This window comes from Emydura macquarii, unplaced genomic scaffold (genome assembly GCF_026122565.2).
Source record: "Emydura macquarii macquarii isolate MOO-44397 ecotype Brisbane River unplaced genomic scaffold, CSIRO-AGI_Emac_v2 contig_1899, whole genome shotgun sequence".
NCBI lineage: Eukaryota > Metazoa > Chordata > Testudines > Chelidae > Emydura > Emydura macquarii.
This window is the reverse complement of record NW_027132036.1, coordinates 18130-39763: the sequence shown is the minus strand read 5'-3', so window position 1 is coordinate 39763 and position 21634 is coordinate 18130. Positions and strand designations below refer to the sequence as shown.

The following is a 21634-nucleotide window of genomic DNA, read 5'->3' as shown; positions in this document are numbered from 1 at the left end:
ACAGGAGGATCAGGATATATTTTTCCATTTGTGAAGTCAAATAAAAAATTTAATTAGTGGAAATTTTTCATCTTCTGGGAACTGAGAGCCACAAAAAAGGTTGAAGCAAAATGTAATGGGAAATCTCAACCCCAAATCCATCCAGGGGATATTATACAAGACTGGTCCATCCAAGGTCTATTATACAAGAATGGCAGTGCGGAGTGCAGTGAATCACAGTCGCCTCAGAAATCATGAGATAGTTGTACTGAATTAATGGTCTGTTCAGGAAGCTCTTCACATCACACATGAAGTTCCTAACTCCTGCAGATGACCTTGGTTTAGTGTAATTTGTCTATATGGGCAGAACAGGCTCAGGTGTGTTTGCAATATCATTATGAAAACTACTTTTGGTTATGTCATTTGACCAACCATTGCAGATTGCTGCTGACCAGTTGATGAACACATTAGGGCAACGAATGAGAAGATTAATTTAATTGAATTTTATTGATGCAATGATATCCAAAATCTCAGTATGAAGTTCAACTATTTAAATGGAAATGGAGCCTACTGTGACATCTCTAGGGTTTGAAAGAGATTGAGGCAAATTGGATTTACCCCGTTCACTGAGGGGATGAAGTCTGGAGAAGTGTTTAGAAGAGCCTTGAATCATGAGCATTTTTATAAAGTTCCTAGGACTGCCTGAAGATTCTGCAATGCTGATTGTGGAGGAGGTCCTAATTAGTTACCAAACAAACTTGATTAGTCCTCCTTGGTAAGTCCTTCTTTGGATGTGACTTTAAATAATGATGTCATTAAAGATTTAAACTGATTCTAATACTCAATGCAGAGGTGTCTAATCCCAACAACAATTTATTAGTATTTTAAAAATACAATCTTTTGTATGTGTTAAACAACTATGTGTGTTTGTGAGGAGCTTCGAAATCTTGAATTCTGAGCATGCTTAAGAACTTCCACCCTTAACATCCTTGCTATCTATGTTTGATACGCATAGAAAAAGAGGCACGTTGAAGTGAAGGTCACACAGGGGTCTGTTGCACAAAGAAAAATACGAACCCAATACTTCTGACTCCTCGTACGAAGGGTGAACACTAGATTGATTCCTGTTACACTGTGTTACCCGACAGGACTAGTAACATCTTATTACAAAATGTTTGCATCCTTGCATCTAAGTATCATCAATAAAAAAACTGGCTTATGGTGTGATCCACTTTAACTGTGTCTTCTGTGACAGGGCCAGACCGCAGGGCTATGAAAGGGTACTGTTGGAAAAATATTCCAAATGAGGTTCGTTTACCCTGCACCAGATAGAAAAGAGATCTAAGCAGGTATTTGGGCAGTCTCCAAGTTTTATTTCTGCAGAGGTCGGACACTTCCCAACAAGTGGTCAGTGTGAGACCCCGAAGGCATGCTCTCTTGCATATTTATACAAACACAAACAAAGAAATTACATATGCATAAATTCTTAATGCTTATTGGTACACTCAGATTATTATTATTATTACTATTAACATTACACTTTCTACCTCTTCTAACTATAAACATATGCATAACATAAAAGATAAGGGCAAAAGATTTCAACTTATCTATCAACATTGTCTAGTCTATTTCTCAAGACTGAAGAGAAAGCAAAAACTACTTATAGCTGACTCCTCATTTCTCCTGTTAATCTTTCTCTCTGACCTTGGCAGAGATAAGCACCATAGACATATTGGAGAAGAGTGGGTGGGTGATTTCTACAGAAAGCAGAACACTAAAAAAACAACAAAATGGAGTAACTGTGGTCAAGCAAACAATTATTTTCTTTCAATCCCCCCTTTGAGCCATACTGTATCACCAGTTTGGCTCACTAATAAAAGCTTGATCTACTCTTTGTTTAAGTGCAACAATGTCAACCTGAGTCAACATTTGCAGGGCAGGAGTGCTGGGTTTTACAAATCTGGTAAAAGCAGAACACACAAAGGGCAAATTACCTAAGCATTGAAAAAAACAACATCCAAAAATACAAATTACAACAAGCAAAACAATATAAAAAAATAAAGACTTAAGCCATTGCATATCTGGTAACCAAGCAGTTAACCAACCCCACAAATCAAATTTACCATCAGACTGCTTGATTTTTTCTGCTAAATGGTGGAGATCAGCTAGACGTTTTTCAATCAATGAACTATGGTCTGATAAATTAAAGCAACACATTCCTTGGAATTCTTGGCATCCATGATTATGACGTAGCAAAAGATAATCTATTGCAAGCCGATTTTGCAGGGTGGCATGGCGAACATCTTGTAAATCCTCAGCCATGGCTTGAATCAAAGTGGAGGTTAAATTAATAGACTTTGCTAAGGCACATGCCACCTTGGATATTTCCTTGTAATTAATAACAGTAAGTCCAGGGACACCCACTAAGGATGTAGCTAGGGAAATGGCATCAGCTTTAGAAAGCAAATTAACTGAATCATCACAGTCAGGACCCAACTGCTGCAGGGTACGCCGTAGGCGAGAGGGATAAAAACAATTAGGGGGCAACACTGCCAAGGCAGAAGTTACTCTGCCTATAGCACAGGGACCCCCAGTGGCATTGGCAGGAACATAAGTATAAGCAGTTAAACCACAAAATAAAAACCACCCCTTAGGTAAATAAAGGGAAGTGGTAAAATAACTACTATAACTAACACTACTACATTCTAATTCTTTAGTAGTGGTCACATTAACACACTTCTTAGTACAATTAACAAATTAAATACAGTCATGGGCTCGAGTTAAATTATGTAACTGAAAGGTGAGTCGATGGGCATTGGTCCACTGTGGCTGGGGCTTAAGAGTGGATCCCCACCGGGGTAGGTCCCCCACTACCCAGGTAGAATTGTTGTAGTCGGTTACTTGGGTATAGGCATGAATATTAGAAAAATTACAGGCTACCCCAATGAAACAAGTGGTCAAAGATGACCCCACATTATCTCCCCCCGTCATACAAAAAGCAGTGGAATTTAAAGCAGTACGAGCCATTTCTACCCACCAATTGTTATGGGAAGGATAAATCTGGATTTGATAAAAAGTATCTGGGGTGGAGTCTGGGGTGGAGCTCCCATGCCCTGTAATCAGCCAGAAATAACAAAGGCTGAAAACCAGAGGGGAGGCAAAGGTCTCAAAAACCTGGACTTTCACCATTTTCTCTATTTTCCAGCACAAAAATAAAATATCAATAATAAGCCCAGTGATTATACAAAAAAAAAAAAAATCTCAGTAGTATTTTAACTCAATAAACATATTCTAGGTTGGTTCAGTAAATAGAGCAATAGTCCATTCATTAGAGTCTGGCTGTCGGGTTAGCTTCAAAGGTGGTACCACAGCCGGGGTACTGTCATCATATACTGCTGGCTTCACTTGGGAATGGTGGATCCAGGCGGACTTTTCTGCAACCTTTACTGCTGTATGGGTAGTTAGCAGCACCTGGAATGGTCCTTCCCAAACTGGCGTTAGGGGACTGGAACGTCTGGGAGTCTTTATCCACACGCGGTCACCAGGTTGGTAAGGGTGTACCTCACAATCCAGGGGAACTGGCTGGAGTAGAGCTCCTGCTTTCTGTAAGAGTAAAAAACGCTTACGCAAAGATTTCATATACTCATATAATTGGTGATCCCCTCCCATAAGAGTTCTAGTAAGAAACTGAAATTGCTTTGCCATAGCAGGGGGATGTCCAAACAACATTTCATATGGGCTAAGACCAATATCTTTCCTTGGCCTATTTCTTAATTGAAACAAAACAATAGGTAGGACCTGGGGCCACTTTAATTGTGATTCACGGCAAAGTTTTCCCAATAGGGTTTTTATTTCCCGGTTTACCCTTTCCACCTGTCCCGAACTTTGTGGATGGTATGGGGTGTGTAGTTTCCTGGTAATTCCAAAAGCTGCATATACCTCGTTCAGGGTTTCTTCAGTGAAATGGCTGCCTTGGTCAGAGTTAACCACTTGAGGGAGCCCAAACCTAGGGATGATCTCCTTTAACAAAAAATTTCTTACAACAGTTGCAGTTGCTTTTCTGGCAGGAGTAGCTTCAACCCAGTGGGTTAACTGATCAACAATCACCAGCACATATTTGTAACCTTGGCAGGCTGGCAAGGAAATAAAATCCAATTGCAAGTTTTCAAATGGTAAAACTGTCCATGGCTGGGCACCTTCTTTTAGATCTTTCCGGGATACTGCATTAAAGGCTTGGCAAGTGGGGCAGGATTGGGTTACCCTTTTTGCTACCTGATGGACTCCAGGAGCAAACCATGTACGCAGGATGGTATCTGCGATGGCTGCCGCCCCATAGTGCCCCTGGCTATGAATCTGCTGGCACATGGGTCTTAGCAAAAGAAAAGGTAAAATGGGCTTACCTTGGGGAGTCCACCATAATCCCTCCTTTTCCACTGCCTCATAAAGCCTTACCCACCGGGCTTTCTCTTCTGCAGTTACAACATTTGATATTTCCTTCTCTTGCAATCCTGGCACGAACACTGGAGCAGACACACTCAGGGGCAGTGGCTGCAGAGCTGCTTCCTTGGCTGCATAGTCAGCTTGTCTATTCCCTTGGCTGATGTCATCCGTAGCATTGGTGTGAGCTGCACAGTGCATGACTGCAATTTCTGGGTAACATAATGGCATCCAGCACATCTTCAACCTGTTTGGCATTAGCAATTTTACTCCCTGTAGAAGTGAGAAACCCTCGCTGCTTCCATAAGGCTCCTACAGCATGGCAAATTCCAAAGGCATATTTAGAGTCAGTATAAATATTAACAGCTAAATCCTTGCTTAACTCACATGCCTTAGCTAGTGCTACTAGCTCTGCTGCCTGGGCGCTGAGTGACGCTGGTAGTGGTTCTGCCCACAGCACTACGAATAGGGAGGTCACTGCTGCTCCGGTATATCGGTGACCCTCCCGCATGAATGAGGAGCCATCTGTAAATAAAATCCGATCTGGATTAGAAAGAGGTACATCTGTTAAATCTGACCGTGGCTGCTCAACCACATCTACTACCTTGCAGCAATCATGGGGCTCTTCTATCAGGTCTGGTTCTGGTAATAGTGTCGCTGGATTTAATATGGAACACCTTTGAAGGGTGATGTTTTCTGCTGCCAGTAAAATCACTTCATACTGGGCAATTCGTTGGTGGGAGAAAGCTTGGGTCTTCTCTCGTGTCATAAGGGCTTCCACCTCATGAGGCACAAATACAGTCAAAGGATAGCCCAACACAAGATCTTTGCTCTTTGTAATCATTGCAGCTGTGGCTGCAACAGCTCTTAAACAACCCACAACTCCTTTGGCTACTGGATCTAGCTGGGCAGAGTAATAAGCTACCGGTCGTTTCCTGGAGCCGAAACTCTGGGTTAGGATTCCAGAGGCCACCCCCCCTCGTTCGTGCACAAACAGTTGGAATGGCTTTCTGTAATCAGGGAGTCCCAAGGCTGGAGCTTCACTTAACACATGCTTTAGCTTATGAATAGTTAATTTCAGTTCAGCAGTCTCTTCAAAAGGCTCTGGGACAGAGGCTTTAGTTAACTCAACTAAAGGTTTCACAAGTTCCCCAAAAGCAGGAATCCAGGGTCTGCAGAAACCTGCGGCCCCCAAAATAGCTCTTACCTGTTTCTTGGTGTGTGGGAGAGGCATATTTAGTATAGCTTGGATCCGCTTAGGAGAAAGCTTCCTTACCCCTGGTCCAAAAATATGACCCAAGTATTCCACTTCTGTTAGACAGAATTGTAGTTTATGTGGTGACACCTTGTGACCCTTCAGTGCCAATGCAGCCAGAAGTGTAACAGTATCCAGTCTACATGCTGCTTCAGACGAGGATGCAACAAGCAAATCATCCACATATTGAACTAGTGTAGATTCTTCTGATAAAAAAATAGATGCCAGATCTTGTCGTAGGATCTGGGAAAAGAGGGTGGGGCTTTCGACATAACCCATAGGCAGTCTTGACCAGGTGAGTTGACGCCCCCTCCAGGTAAAGGCAAACAGGTACTGGGAAGCCTCATCTATCGGAATGCTGAAAAATGCTGCACACAAATCAATAACAGAATAACAACATGACTCGGCTGGAACAGTAGTCACAATGGTGGCAGGATTGGGCACGACTACATGTCGTGGAATGACATAGGCATTTATTGCTCTTAAGTCCTGAACAAATCTGTACACAGGATTTCCTTGGTCATCTAGCTTAGGTTTTTTAACTGGAAAAATCGGAGTGTTACAAGGTGAAATACAAAGCCTTAAAATTCCTTGTTCCAGGTAAGCATCAATTAAGGGCTCCAAGCCCTTCTCTGCCTCTCTGGAAATTGGGTACTGAGCCACAGCAGGTGGGGGTCCAGGTTTTACCTGTATAGTTACTGGTAGTGCTGATCGAAGGAGTCCAACATCAGTAATATTCCATCCCCACAGGGAATCAGGCAGGCTCTGTAATTCTTTAGGCAAAGTTAGTTTCCTGTCTCCAGCACTACATACCATCACAAAGTTCTCCAACTCGTCTAGGGGCATATCTAATTTCACAGCACCAGAGGAATCACAATGCAAAGTGGCCTTCAGTTTACACAGCAAATCCCTCCCCAACAAATTAACTGGAGAGGAATCGGTCAACAAAAACTGATGTTCCACAGTTAAAGGTCCCACAGTAACTAATGCTGGCGCAGTCTTAGGAACTTGCATAACTGTTCCCCCCACCCCCACTATAGCTTCATTCCCATCAAGTTTGTACCCTGCTACATTTGCATCTACCGCCAGAACCGACTTTGTTGCCCCTGTATCAATTAAACATTCATAATTTACATTCCCCACAGTTATGGTTACATATGGTTCTCCCCCCTTTTTATAACACACAGGTATATTTAAACAACACAAATTATCATCACATGCACTCTCAGCATCCTGGAGCTCGAGGCTCTCCTTTAAACGTCATTGTGAATAAGAATATCCTTGGTCAGGCATAGTTGGCTGCCCGCCAGAGGGAGGTGGAGGAGGAGGTGGGGGTACCCCTTGCTGGTATGATGAGCTGTATGGAGCTGGCATGGCATAGGCATAGGTATTAGCTTCTGAAGCTAGGCAAGTTGGACAATCTCGCTTAAAATGTCCTGGCAGCTTGCACCAAAAACATACTGGCGTTTCTCTTGTATTTGCAGCTTGCCCCCCCACTCTTCCCCTTGCTCTGCCTCTGCCTCTGCCTCTAAGGAAATATCCTCCTCTCCCTCTCTGGGTCAACATTTCATTTTGCATGGTCACAGCTAACAGCTTGAGCTCATCCTGTTTTCTCTTCCCTTCTTTCAATTGTTCCTTTACCTTTCGTCCTTCAAACACATATGTGGCAATCCCTCTGATATGCTTTTTCCGTTCCATCCTGGACAAGATTTGTGAAAATAATATCGTATATCATTAGCTGACTGATTTACAAATGCTGCAGCAATAGCCTTACACTCCTTTGCATCATCAGGGTTAAGCTGGGCATATCGAGTTGCCCCTTCACAAAGCCGCACATAAAAGGCATCTGGGTTTTCATCAGGGGCTTGAACAATTTCATGGAATTTTTCCCAATTTATGGGTTTCTGCCCTACTTTCTCCATAGCTTTAAACAAGGTTTCACGAGCATGGACAAATAAATTCCAGTTGGCATTATCATTATAATCCCACCCAGGGTCTGTCTTCGGCCAATTGGCATTGTCCTCCCTTTCAAGCTTAATAGTTTCATCCACAATAGTTGCCCGCTCGTCCGCGGTAAATAAGGCTTCCATTAATTGTCTTATGTCTGCCCAGGATGGATTATGCGTTAGGACAATAGTCCGGAATTTCCTGATAACTGTAACAGGGTCTTGTCGAAAGGAGGGGGTGGTTTTTTGCCAGATAATCAGATCCCCAGGGGAAAAAGGGGTGTGTACCCTCAGTGAGCGCTGTGTTTGCCCATCGGGTATATATTGCAGGAGCAATGGGGCAACGGTGGTGGTGGTGGTGTGCTCTCCAGATTTCTCAGCCCTGAACTTGCATCCTGTGTGGGTATAGCCGGGGCTTGGCAGGGGAGGGGAGTCACCATTCCTCCTACTGCTTCGTTTTTTTCTCCCAGACTTCTCTCCCCCCCGCTTCATCTTCACTGATACTGCTACAGCTGCTGTCGTCCTTATCTAAATCTCGCTTTCTCCCACGGCCGCTTTCCTTGCCAAAGTCTCTACACTCGTCTGCCTGAAGCGGAGTGGAGACAAAAAGGGAGGGGGTGGCTGTCCTTCCTGCGGTAGGGCTGCTATCTTGTGAGGCAGGGGTTGGTTGAACTATAGCTGGTAGGGAGGCATTAGGGGGTAAAAGGGGATACAAAGGCTCAGGTGGTTCCTCCTGTCGGCTTTTCAATAGCAAAGAGCTTGGAATATAAGGGGGTGGAGTTTCCCCCTTCATTGCAGGCATTGTCGTTACAGGGCAAGCTCCAGTAGTGAGATGCGCCCAGCAATACCAATAATCCATCTGCCTCGGGGCTTTTTCCTCTAGCTTATGTCTTAGTTGTTGTAACTTGCAATAATCAAAGGTACCATAGGTGGGCCAAATTTGAGCATCCTTATAGTAATATTTCTGCCATTCTATATTTAGTTCTAGGACTCGAGTTTTCTTCATTCCTTTTAGTACCGGTAAATTACCCGCAGCCCATGCTGCTAACACCGTCCCTAAGGGACTGTCCTCGGGGATTTTACTTCCTCCGAGCCCCATTTCCCGTCCACAACACTATCACTCCACACACACACTCTCTGTGTCAACACAGCCTCGGCTTTTGTCCTCTTAAGGACAGGTCAGTGAACCTGATCCGAGCCCTTATCCTAGTACTTAAACTAGCACTTATTTCTCCCGTTCAAACCTCGTGGACGACCTGTGCACAGAACAATTGGGGATGCGCTTATCTCTTAAAAAAAACTTCCACGCTTAATAGCCCTTAGGCCCAGCGCGTGGCCACTGTCAAGGACAGTGCTAAGGTGCCCGTTTCGGAATTTCCTAAGAAAACCTGACAGACACAACACAAAACATACAGGTACCTGAATCCCTTGGAGACTGTGAGACTGCAAAGGGTCTCAACTGCTTTACAGCCTTCCCTCGAGTTCCAAACCCAGTCCAAAAGCCCTCTGGGTGAACTCACCCTATTGCCGGCTGGGGCGTTGGCTGGCGCTGGACCTCAGGGTTGGTTTGCAAGGCCGTCCCTTCGTGGTCGCCAGAATTGTTGGAAAAATATTCCAAATGAGGTTCGTTTACCCTGCACCAGATTAAAAAGAGATCTAAGCAGGTATTTGGGCAGTCTCCAAGTTTTATTTCTGCAGAGGTCGGACACTTCCCAACAAGTGGTCAGTGTGAGACCCCGAAAGCATGCTCTCTTGCATATTTATACAAACACAAACAAAGAAATTACATATGCATAAATTCTTAATGCTTATTGGTACACTCAGATTATTATTATTATTACTATTAACATTACACTTTCTACCTCTTCTAACTATAAACATATGCATAACATAAAAGATAAGGGCAAAAGATTTCAACTTATCTATCAACATTGTCTGGTCTATTTCTCAAGACTGAAGAGAAAGCAAAAACTACTTATAGCTGACTCCTCATTTCTCCTGTTAATCTTTCTCTCTGACCTTGGCAGAGATAAGCACCATAGACATATTGGAGAAGAGTGGGTGGGTGATTTCTACAGAAAGCAGAACACTAAAAAAACAACAAAATGGAGTAACTGTGGTCAAGCAAACAATTATTTTCTTTCAGTACTGAAAGGCATGTATATTAGCCCCAGGCTCCATAAAGCCCTCTTCCCTGGGTAACCCAGCTGGGGCTAATTGAAGACAGTTGGGCCAATTAGGCCACCTGGAGCCTATCAAAGAAGCTGCCCCAGCAGTTAAAAGCCTCCATTTCAGGCAGGCCAAGTAGGCTGAAAGGGAGTTAACAGCCAGAGGAGAGGAGGCAGAGCAAAGCGAGCAACGCAGAGCAAAGAGGAGTGAAGCGGAGCGGAGCGGAGCTGCTCTGCTCTGCTCTGCTCTGCTCTGCTCTGCTCTGCTCTGCCGCCACTGTAGCTGCAGGGCTTGGGACTATCATCCACTGCCGCTACCATACTGAGACAGAGGCTCCAGCCGGGGAAGACACCACAACCCTTCATGCCGGTACGAGGGAGCAGTCTACAGGCCGGGGGGCCACGGACAGGCGACCCAGGGAAGGTAGTAGGTCTCCAGGACTAAGCAGGGCGAGACCACTCCTCGCAGGTCCCTGGGTCGGGGGCCCGGGGAAGAGGGCGGAACCGGGTCTCCCCCCACCCCCTGCACTCCCCTCCCCGCCGCACCACTGGCATAGCCGCTGAAGCGCAGGATCCACAGGGCGGGACAGGCGCACCCTGCCACACTTCTTTATACATGAGGATAACACTTCTCCAAAAGAAATACAAGTTTCACAATTTCTATCTTTTCCATGAGGGCGGTGGCATTGTAAAGCTCAATATATAATTCAAGCATTAAAAACTTGCTTTAAGTCATAGCACCCATGTAGGAAGGTGCTGTCGCCTCCCCCATAGCCAGAACCCGAGGGAGGGCCCCAGAAGCCTGAGCGGACCAGCCCCGGCCCAGCAGACAAATCTTCCCGGCAACAGAGGGACCAGGCCGTGATAGGACCGCTTGGCCAGCCCAACCAGCAGCGGCGGGGCGGAACCCCTACAGGAAGCGGCAGTATAAAGGACAGGCCCCAGAGCTCAGTCTGGGAGCTACCGCCTCCAGAGACAGATGTGCTGCCCTGCCCTGCCAGCAGAGGCCTAGGCCAGAGCAGAGCCTCTGACCACCCCCGGCCCAACCTGGACCTAGAGACTGAGTGGGGTCTTCAAGGAGCTGGACCAGGCAATCCAGCCAGAGAGACTGGGCCAAGGTACCCAAACCCTGCGACTGGACCAAGCCACCGGAGCCCCAGGACTGGGCAGAGCCCCCGGAGCAACCCAGGTGCAACATACCCCCTTAGGCCGGACAGGACCTGGAGGAGCTCCCGGCCGCCAAGCCCCCTGACCTGGGACAGGAACTGGATGAGCTGCCGGAAGCCAAGCCATTCCCCGCACCCAATGATCTAGAGGAGCTGCACCTCGAAGAGGAGCTCCCCACATTGCTGCCCATGGATGAGGAGGGACTGGCGGGCCTACCTCGGACGGAGTGCCCCAGCAACCCTGAGGAGGCAGGTACCTGGGGATACAGGGGGGAAGTAGCCCAGGGACAGCCATAGACAGTGGCTGAATCTGAGGCCCCAGCGGCGTGTTGCAGCGGGAGCCCTGCCGACACAGTGGCAAACACCTTTGCTACTGCCAGGGCCCTGGGCTGGGATGCAGTGGAGATGGGTGGGCCTGCGTCCCCCTCCACCCCCTTTCCTATCCACCCCGGGAAAGCCTCCTCCTCCCTATCACTCCTGAGAGAAGGAACCCACTGCTGACTTGCTCGCCCTGTCTAAGGGTCAGAGTGATAGACTGCTTGCTTGCAGGTTAGGGACATATCTGGAAACTATGAATGATATGAGTCCAGGAGGGTCAGGAGACAGAGGTTAGCATTTGGCATGAGTAGTCCCAACCATTGGGGTTTGTTTCTGATTCTGCCAATCACTTTGTGTCTCAGCTTCCCCTTAATATGCCTCCATTTACTTCCATGTCAAACAGATATAATTATAACTTTCATGGGGCACTGTCTGATGCTTCCTCAGATCTAAGCATTTCAAAACACTTCACAAACACTCATCAAGTTTTACATGACGAAAGAAGTATATTGATATAGGATTCATAACTTTTTACTGGCATTGCATGTTTCAATATTGAATATTAGATTCACATTAAAAAAGCAGGTCAAGTTCTCAGATGTCATTACAGTACTCAGTTCATGATTGTTACCCCCAAAATTGGGGCTTTTTGATTTTGGTTCAATGTACCTTTGCATTTCCCTTTTAGATCTCTTTTAACATTTGATGATAGATGCTGAGCTAATGTAAAAGAGCACAGCGGCAGCAACTTCAGATTGAAGCAAGGCCCTTTAACCAGCCCGGGTTAGAAAGAACTTTGTTTGGAGTGTATCTTTCTGTGCATACCACTGACAGCAGGGGTCAGTGCCCTAAACTTCGCAGCCTCTTCGGGGGCTCTGGGTAACACCTCTGAAGGCATATGCAGCTGGTGTGCATGGCACTGGGGGTGGCTCTTGTCAGTGGAGGCAGCTGCAGCATTCAGTCACCAGGACGTTCCCTTAGCAGCTCCCTGCTCCCACCTGGCTGGAGCAGGGGAAATCGGGATAACATGGGTGGCCAGTGAGTTCCTGCCCCACCTTTCGCAGGGCAGGATCTCGCTAAAGGGCCTCGGAAGGCAGGGACAGAAAGATGGGTTTCTCAGAGGCCATCCAAAAAATTGTTGTGTGAAGCCTTGAATTCTAATTTTCAATGTGGGGGCATGTAATCCTAGGAAAAAATTCTGTTAAAATAATACAAAATGGTGACACAATCAACTTTAATGAGTCCGAAGTGCTTTGAAGTCCCTTGATTTGAGAAAGCCGATGATCATCGAGCGAAATGTCACTATTAGATCTGAACTATGCAGAGGTGAACAAGCACATGGAGGTGAAGGTTACACAGGGAGCAAGTGGCAGAATCAGAAATCAAACCTAGTCCTAGTGATCACTCATGCCATGTGCCCACCTTTGCTCCTGAGCTGCCTTGGGCAGTTCCCATTCTAGGCTTGCAAATAGCCCATTGCAGCATCAATGAAATCAGTTGAAAGATACCAGGAATGGAGCTGGCCCATAAAGTTTTCAGATAAAAGAGAGCTGCAGGGTATAATGTGCACTTCGTATCATCTGGAGTTCAGAAAAAACTAATTATGAAAAACACTGAGGAAAAATGTGACACCAATTGAAGGATTTGTCGAGGTTTGGTTTTTAATTAATTAGGCCGTCAGGAACAAAGGACCTCTCAGGTCTTCCAGGCAGTCAAAAAGGCTGTCAAAAACACTCATGACTCAGGGCTCTTCTACCCACCTTAACTTATTCTCTGTGAACTAGATACGTCCTGTTCAACTCGCTCACTGTACCAGTCAGATGATGTGTTAATGACCCTTTTAATTGAGGACTGAATATTGCACAGATACTCTGTGATTGTTAACAATCAGAAGGGTTTTGGTTTTTTTCAATATTTTCCATTATCGACTTGCAGGCATTGGTTTCTTCATGGTTGAGAAGGTAAGGCTTGGATTCTCCGAGCAAGACATGCAGTTGGGACAGTAAATCCTATGGATATTAATTAGAACTTGGGCATTCAAATCCCTTGGATACCTCTGAAAAATTTCACCCCCAATTTAAGTTTACTCCTAAAATGACTGATTCATTGTTCTTCTGGTCTAACTTAGGGAAGCTCCAGTGAAGCCAGTGGAACAGCTCAGATTTACACCAGGGGACGAGGTGATGTTTTGTGTTTGGTTTTGGTTAAAAAAAACCAAAACACTTTTGTCTCACTAAGGTTTAGAAACCAAAGCACTGCATTGTGATGCTGGATGAACCTGTTTGTAAGGAGAGGTTACATCCTAACAAGGAAACTAGCATTATTAATGCTATCCCAGCCATTTTCTGTGTGATTTTTTTAATGGACTGGAAATCATCAATTACAGAAATTTTATAGACATGTAAGCAGGGTCTGAATGAGCGCTCCCCTGCCGAGCTCGCTGGGGAGAGGAAAAGGCTTCAGGGCCAGGCTGTATTTTCGTGAACACACCCACTCTGCCCAGGTACCCAGCAGACAGAGCTGTATTGCCAAAATCATCAACTTTGACTGATGTTGGGTTACAAATCACTTCACAAATTTGCTTCACATGAATGCAGGGCTAGTGAACTATTGTTATCCTTGCCTGTGTCTGAGTAAAGGGCACTGGAACTGTGCTCAGCCTGTCCTGATTCAGGAGGTCACCCTCAACTGAAGTGAACTCGCTAAGCAAGGGGCTCGAATGCCAGACTCCTCTGAACGAGGAGGAGGGGGCAGGTGTCCCTGCTGGTGGAATGGGCTCTTCTTAAGAGTCCTATACAAGATTTGATCTGTCCCTTCCCACTGTTCAAAGGTAGAGCTAATTAAGGCTCTATTGGGAGTCTTTTGTTTTGTTCAGTGATCACTAGAGCTGAAATCATTTACTGTGGGTCAGCACTTTTGCTGAGCTGCTTCAGCAATGATGTTCCCACACTAAGAGCTTAAAAATCATTGAGTTTGATGGAACCTCAGGAGACTGAGCCCCCAGAGGTGTCAGTAGAGAAGCAGATGGCAGCAGAAGGTGACAGTGTACATCAGTGATGGGTGGCCAGGTGGCCAACGGGGCGAAGTGAGCAAAGGGCCTTCTTTCCCTTCTTACCCAATCGGGGTGAGAAGTGAACTCTGCAGCTTCACCTCCAAACTCTGGGTCTGCACTGACTAAAGATAGCAACTGTGAGTGGGGTGCTGTGGAAGAAGCAGAACATTAAAGGAACTTCTTGTTCCTGGACTTAAGAACATGAGACTAAAAGTAAACTGCACAACATACTGTGGGGTGGGAATTTTGATTATGGTTTTAAGCTTGTGAATCCTACTTGTGACATTTCCCAAGTTAATGCCGAGTTAATATAACCCCTTATGAAAAGTTTCTTTTCTACACTCAGTCTGTGTGCTTCCAAGAGGGGAAGTATTGCCTCAGGAGGCACCCAAGGAGTAGTGTGTAATTGTCCCAGGTAACTGGGTGAGGACTCAAGCCAGGTACGTGTTGTATTGTCAAAAAGGAACCCCTAGAAATTGAACCCGGCCCTTGTTGCTGCCAACTCCAACTGGCAGAAAGGAAACATACAAGAGAACCTCAGAGTTACAAACACTTTGGGAATGGAGTTTGTTCATAACTCTGAATAAAACATTATGGCTATTGTCTCAAAAGTTTACAACTGAACATTGTCTTAATAAAGCAAATGACACACCAGAGATAAATTCATACAATAATAGAATCAGAGAAGATTAGGGACCCCCAGGAGATCATCTAGTCCAATCCTCTGCTCAAAGCAGGACTAACCCAAACTAAATCATCCTAGCTAGGGCTTTGTCAAGCCGGGCCTTAGAAACCTCTAAGGATGGAGATTCCATCACCTCTGTAGGTAACCCATTCCAGTACTTCACCACCCGCCTAGGGAAAAAGATTTTTCTAATATCCAACCTAGACCTGCCCCACTGCAACTTGAGACCATTGCTCCTAGTTCTATCATTTACTACACTGAGAACAGCCTAGATCCATCCTCCATGGAACACCCTTCAGATAGTTAAATGCCATTTTCAAATCCATCTTCATTCTTCTCTTCTGAAGACTAAACAAGCCTACTTCCCTCAGCCTCCCCTTATAAGTCATGCGCTCCTGTCCCGTAATCATATTCGTTGGCCTCCCCTGGACTGTCTCCAATTTGTACACACCTTTTTTATAGTGGAGGGTGCAGAACTGGATACAGTAGTCCATATGTGGCCTCACTAGTGCTGAACAGAGGGGAATAATCACGTCTCTTGATCTGCTGGCACTGCTCCTACTAATGAAGCCCAATATGCCGTTAGCCTTCTTGGCAATAAGGGCACGCTGTTGACTCATATCCAGTTTCTAGTCCACTGTAACTCCCAGATCCTTTTCTGCAGAACTTCTGCGTAGCCAATCGGTCATCTGTCTGTAGCAATGCATAGGAGTCTTCCATCCTAAGTGCAGGAGTCTGCACTTGTCTTTGTTGAACCTCATCAGATTTATTTTGGCCCAATCCTCCAATTTGTTTAGGTCATTCTTTAATTAGTTTGAACATTCAGCATTAGCCCCTGGAGGTGTAATACTGTTGAAAACGAGCCTGGTTTGGTCAGAGGGCACCAGATAAAGTACCCATAAGAAACGGCCAGATTCATAAAGATTTCCAAGCATTCATCTATATGAATAACCCCACTTTTATTTTCCTTCCTGTGATTCTGTATGATTGAAATATGACCATTTGTATCAATGATATTGCCACTGTTAGACAATTGCAACAAATTTTGTACAAAGTATATCATGTAAGCTGTCAATGGAAAAGTTACGAGATCCTAACCATGATTATCCTCTTTCTCTGCATGTATCATTTTTCTTCTGGAAATCATGAATAATGGCTATGCACTGGTACATTACATAATTTCTGTATTCCTGGGCAACATCTACCCGATAATTTTTGTCTAGGCTAGATATTTTTCTGTTGATGGACCATGAAAGACACTTAGCTCTCACAGTGGGCTGTAGAAGAAATTCATTCCACCCAGACGGCTCTTCCCGCTGAAGTCTCTGCCTCTAAGGGGCCAATGACTAACCCCTATGAGTCAGTGTTTAACTGATCTCCACATCTGGTGTCAGGAAATACAGGACTTTCGGGGTTTTCTCCTTCCTCTGTAGCACGGGGCACGAGTCACTTGTTGGTGGATTCTCTATACCTTGAAATCATTATTTGATTTCAATAAATTTAAATCATTACTTGAAGACGTCAGTACTCAGCCTTAGGTTAGGGGGTCTATTACAGGCATGGGTGGGTGAAGTTCTGTGGTCAGTGTTGTGTCGGAGGTCAGACTAGATGACCATAATGGTCCCTTCTCACCTTATAGTCTCTGAGTCAGGAAGTCATATAAGGACATGTGATATGCTCCTGTGACCCTAGACTCCACCTTTTGCCAGTAACTCTCACTAAGCCTTTAGATATTAGTTACTGCGAACCATGTGATTGGTCTTCGTGGAACCAAAGGAGAAACTTCCATTGTTAAAGTGAAAATGTGTCTAAGTCTTTGCTGGAGAAGACTCTTTGGTAAAACAGGTAGTACAAGGAGGAACCTCAGCCCTTTGTGCAGGGCCTGTACAATGTTCTGAACCACTTAGAGGGCAGGATTCTTCTGTCATTCTAGGGTTACGAAAGCTGCAACTTGAAATGTGCCTGGTGATTGATGATGGCTCCACAGGGATCAATTTCATCCAGTGCAATTTTTAAACAAGGAGTGAGCAAGGAGAACCAGAAGACTGATATTATGGTGCAGCGTAGCTTTTAATGGGAAGGAAATTGGCAGTACACAGTTGCAGAAAGAAATACTTCAGAGGAAGAACAATGCATTTCCAGTGTTTCAAGAAGGGTTGTGAGTGATCACCCGCTTCAGTGGGACGCATATCAGACAAAATGTTCTTTTTGTTTTGTTGCAGCTGCAGAGCTGGATTGACAAGTCCCCTTTGCAACTATTTCAAGAGCCTTATTTTACTCCAGTTGGTAGAAAATGGAACAAAGCAAAATAGAAGCAGAGGACTACGAAGATTCTGCATTAAACATTTGCTGTAGCAAAGGCCAAAATGAGACACTAAAGGTGAGGATTGATGGAAAGAACATACAGGGTCTTAATCTCCTTCACAGCAAGGTCTCTCTTTCCCCTTTAAAATAAAGGGACGTAAAGTGATCATGAATGTAACTGATGCCCATCTTAAGGCCTCGTTTACCTTCCCACTGTTGGGTTAGTGTAAAGAGCTTGAGTGTAAGTCAGAATGGGTCCACGGGTGAAAAAGGGAATCAGCACAAGATTGGGAAATCATTGGTAGAAAGCGTTGCAAAGCGTAACGTTAGAAATGCAGCCTGGCTGTCAGAGCAAGGGCAGAGCGCACACAGCTCACACTGAGTTCAGATGAAGCCATGTTTGCACAGCACTTCTGAAAGCCATGCCCAAAAGGTCAGGTGTGAATCTGTATCTTGCTGTTCATTTCCTGGTTCTTTCTTTTCCCACAGCTATTCCTGTTGGGTTTAACATGGCCCACAGTTTCCACTGAGGTACCTATGGCAAGACACCCCAGTTCCGCATACTCCCCCATACCCATAATGGCCTGGGTATCCCCATGATCCCCCGTATCCACAACCCCCCAGATAACCACCTAATCCCCCATAACCGCAATATCCCCCATAACCATAACGGCCTCCGTAACCACCAAATCCCCCTAATCCGTACAATCCTCCATAATAGCCTCCATAGCCCCCTCGGCCGAATGAGCCCCCGAAACCGGGTCCGACCACAGGTGCTCCTACGGCTCCCACTCCGCTGTGCTGAGGGAAAGTGCTCATAATTGGTCCTGGGAGGGTCACGGCAACCGTGGGGGGCTTGATCACCACTTCGGAGTCAGGGCACTGCCTAACGCACGGCTCGTTGCAGGTGCCGGAAACTGGAGCGGGCCGGGCCACCCCGCATTCTGGATAGCAGAGGCTGGAGAAAGTCATCTTTCTGTGATGGAGGTAAGCCTGAAACACACAGCAGGGAATAGAATCAAAAGAAGGCCCAAGTCCCTGTGGACAAATGACTTCATTGCTCCGTTACTATTGTAGTGAGGTCTGCATGAGGCCTGAGAGAGAAAGGTGGAATGGTATTAGTGTCTGTTTTTGTAGCTATCTATTTATTCCTATTTATGCTTTCTATGCCTTTTGTCCACTTGCACTAAACTTCCCGCCGCAGCGGCCTGTTTGAACCTCTCTCAGACCCTGTCTACTCTTACCTCCGAGATTCGGCGGCAGTCGACGGGAGTTACGCAAGCTACGCAAAAAACTTGCGTAACTCCCGTTGACTTCCTGCTTCTCTTCTGCGTACTACCTTTACTGCACTGAGCCGACAGGAACCACTCTCCCGTCGACGTAGCGCTACGCCACCTCTGAAGGTGGTGTTAGTATGTCGATTTCTGGATTGACTGATCGGGTCTTCACTGGCCACTCAGTCGATCCAGAGAAATCGATCTGATGGCGGCGACTTTGCTGCCATCAGTGTAGCCGTAACTTCAGTGACTGTCTGTCTGAAAATCCCTGACTGGAATATGTGTAGCACTTTCTGTGATAGACACCTGGGATTCTGTGTCTATTACAGACATTTCTCAAAGAGAACACGGCCGGGATCATGATAATCATATCCTTTCCTTTGAGGATTTAGCCTTTGAAAGCAAATCACTTGAGTCTTGTACGAGAATGTGGCTCTTTGGTTTTCCAAACTGTGGGAGTCACCAATATTTGCCGAGGAATAAAAAAAGATTCTCAGCTGGTGTAAAATGTGCTCAGGTCCACTGATTTCTATGGAGTGACGCTTAATTACACCAGCTGAGGAGAAGCATCTTCAGTGGCTGTTTATGTTCAGAAGATTATAGGAATTGCTTGACTGGATCACACCAGTTGTCATTTTAATCCAGTCTCCTGTCTCCAATAGTGAGGAGTGTTTAACAGCTGCCTCAGAATGAAGTAGAAGACCCTGAATTGGCCATTCCGGGCCACCCCTGGGAAAGTTTCTTCCTATTCTAGCTAAGGGAAAAATGCCTAATGGATTTTCAAAAGTTACAGAAAAGATTTAAATGTCCTAATTCTATTTCCAATGAATAGGAAATATATTTCCCAATTGAATATGTTGCTCCTAAAAGTCCCCCTGTAGCTTCAAATTCTGAATCCACCAGCTCCTGCACCTGAATAACTACACAAGATCATTATGGAAGAACAGCCTCATCCCTGATAAAAATCACAGCAAGGACATGCAAATTTCAGTCTTAAATGAAAATGGAGCCTACTATGACATGTCTAGGGTTTGAAAGAGATTGAGTGGAATTGGACTTACCCAGTTCACCGAGGAGATGAAGTCCAGAGAAGTGTTTAGAAGAGCCCTCAATCTTGAGCTCTTTTATATGTTTCCTAGGACTGCCTGGAGGATCTGTGATGGCGTTTGTGGAGAAGGTCCTAATTAGTTACCAAACATACTTGATTGCCTTGTAAGTCCTCCTTTGGTTGCAGCTGTTTTCCTCAGGGTTTGTGATTATTAGGCTACTCTCAGCCTCAGTGGGCGTGATACGTACATTGACCTCTTCAGAATCCTTTCATCTGAAAATTGCATGGCCAACGCCATTCCTCATGTCATTCCACTGACTTCCTTGGTGCTGCAATGAGGATAAATGTCAAGTTGATTCAGAGTGGCTTCAGTTGTAAAACTGGCTGTCGTGAACAGGAATTCAGTTCGGTCCTTTCAATTCATGGTGGTCGTGGTTAGGGGCATTGGGCAGTTCATTCTAAACTTGCTAGAAAAGAGGGAATTGTTTTTCTGCCTTCTCACCACCTCCATTCCGAATGGGTCAGATCCAATTCGCTTTGAAATCAATGGGAATCATTCCACTGCCTCCAGTGTGTTTCCTGTCAGGACCTTCAGTCTGTAATTCACCCCCTGGCAGGGGATAGTACGATGCCAATGGGCAACTTTAATGCCACTTTCAACTTTTTGGAAAAAGTGGAGCTAGGTCTTTGGAAGGACTTAAGTGTAGCATAGGGATTTTGTCATGGCACTCTCCCCACATTTGCTCTTTTGTGGAAACATTTTGAGTTAAGTTTTGGATGCCCGAGAAAGGTGAAAATCACAGATTCTTAGTGAAGGACGAGATGGCTATAGGAAGCAAAATGGCTTAACATGAACATAAAATCCAGCCCTAGGGCCTGTTGTAGAAAACATTCATGCCAGAACTAGAATGAAGTACAAATTGTAAGAGATATCCCAGTGAGTGGATTCCAAAGCCATCAAAGAAGACCGAAGTGTCTTCCTTTGATTATGGGGCTTCCAACCTGTTTGAAGATGAAGTGACTGTGCTGATTTACACCAACAGTGCACCTATATTTTCCAAGAAAAATGTTTTAAAGAATAAAAAGCTACAGTTGAAGGAAAATAAAACAGTCCCAAATTGTGGGTTTTTAAATCATGACCTGATTAAGGGAATGACACGAGAGACCTCTGTTATTGGCCGCCATTATTCTTAAAGTGACACTATTACCCAGTGTAGAAGTGTCTAATCCCAACAACAGCTTATTTATATTCTAAGAATACAACCCGCACGTTTGAAACAATGAGCGTATTTGTATGGTTTATCCCTGTTGCACTGTGTTGAAGACAAAGTTAATAACATGGCTGGTTAAAAAATATTTGGGTCCTTGGAGTAAGTCTCAACAATATAAAACTGGCCAATGTTGTGATCCATTTTAACTGTGTCTTGTTTATACATGAGGATAATATTTCTCCAAGGGAATTAAAGTCTGTCAATTTCTATCTTTTCCATGACAGCACTGGCATTGTAAAGCTCAAAATATAATTGAAGGAACAAAATCCTACTATAAGTCATAATTGCGATGAAGTCCCCAAGTGCACTGTTTAGACTACTTTTTCTTGCCTTGGAAACACATCTCTCTAAGGGGTCAGAGTAACCCTATAGGAATGAATTACTTCAGGTTTGTGAAATGAGGTGCAGGGTAGGTTCTCTAACATTACCTTCTTTATACATGAGGATAAAAATGGTTGAAAGGAATTACATATGTGTACGTTTCAAACTTGTACATGTGAAGAGTAGGAAAAAAACCCTCAGTATAGAATTGAAATGGGAAAAAGTTTTGTACAAGACACTTTCTCTGCTGAAGTGTGAATACCCATCATTGAACCAACACCTTCAAAGAAAGTCATTTAAAGTGTATTGGAAGACTCTTGATTGTTGATCATTGCTCACACTTAGATCAGAAGATGTTTCATCCAAAAGGTCCCTGGAAAGGATGAAAACAAAATAAAAAGTATTCC

At 44.9% G+C, this 21634-nt stretch overlaps 1 protein-coding gene and 1 long non-coding RNA gene across 2 annotated transcripts; both read right to left on the bottom strand.

The window, feature by feature from the left end:
* Window positions 1–1331: 1331 nt before the first annotated feature.
* Window positions 1332–4932, bottom strand: LOC137159793 (uncharacterized). The gene is made up of 2 exons (XR_010921737.1): window positions 4380–4932; window positions 1332–3582 (listed from the first exon to the last, which is right to left on the bottom strand). It is a non-coding gene; the product is annotated as an uncharacterized lncRNA (long non-coding RNA).
* Window positions 4933–17093: 12161 nt separating this feature from the next.
* On the bottom strand, window positions 17094–18282 carry LOC137159792 (claw keratin-like). Its single transcript, XM_067558263.1, has one exon. The coding sequence runs from the start codon at window positions 18280–18282 to the stop codon at window positions 17815–17817; it is 468 nt and encodes a 155-aa protein (XP_067414364.1). The 3' UTR covers window positions 17094–17814.
* Window positions 18283–21634: the final 3352 nt, after the last annotated feature.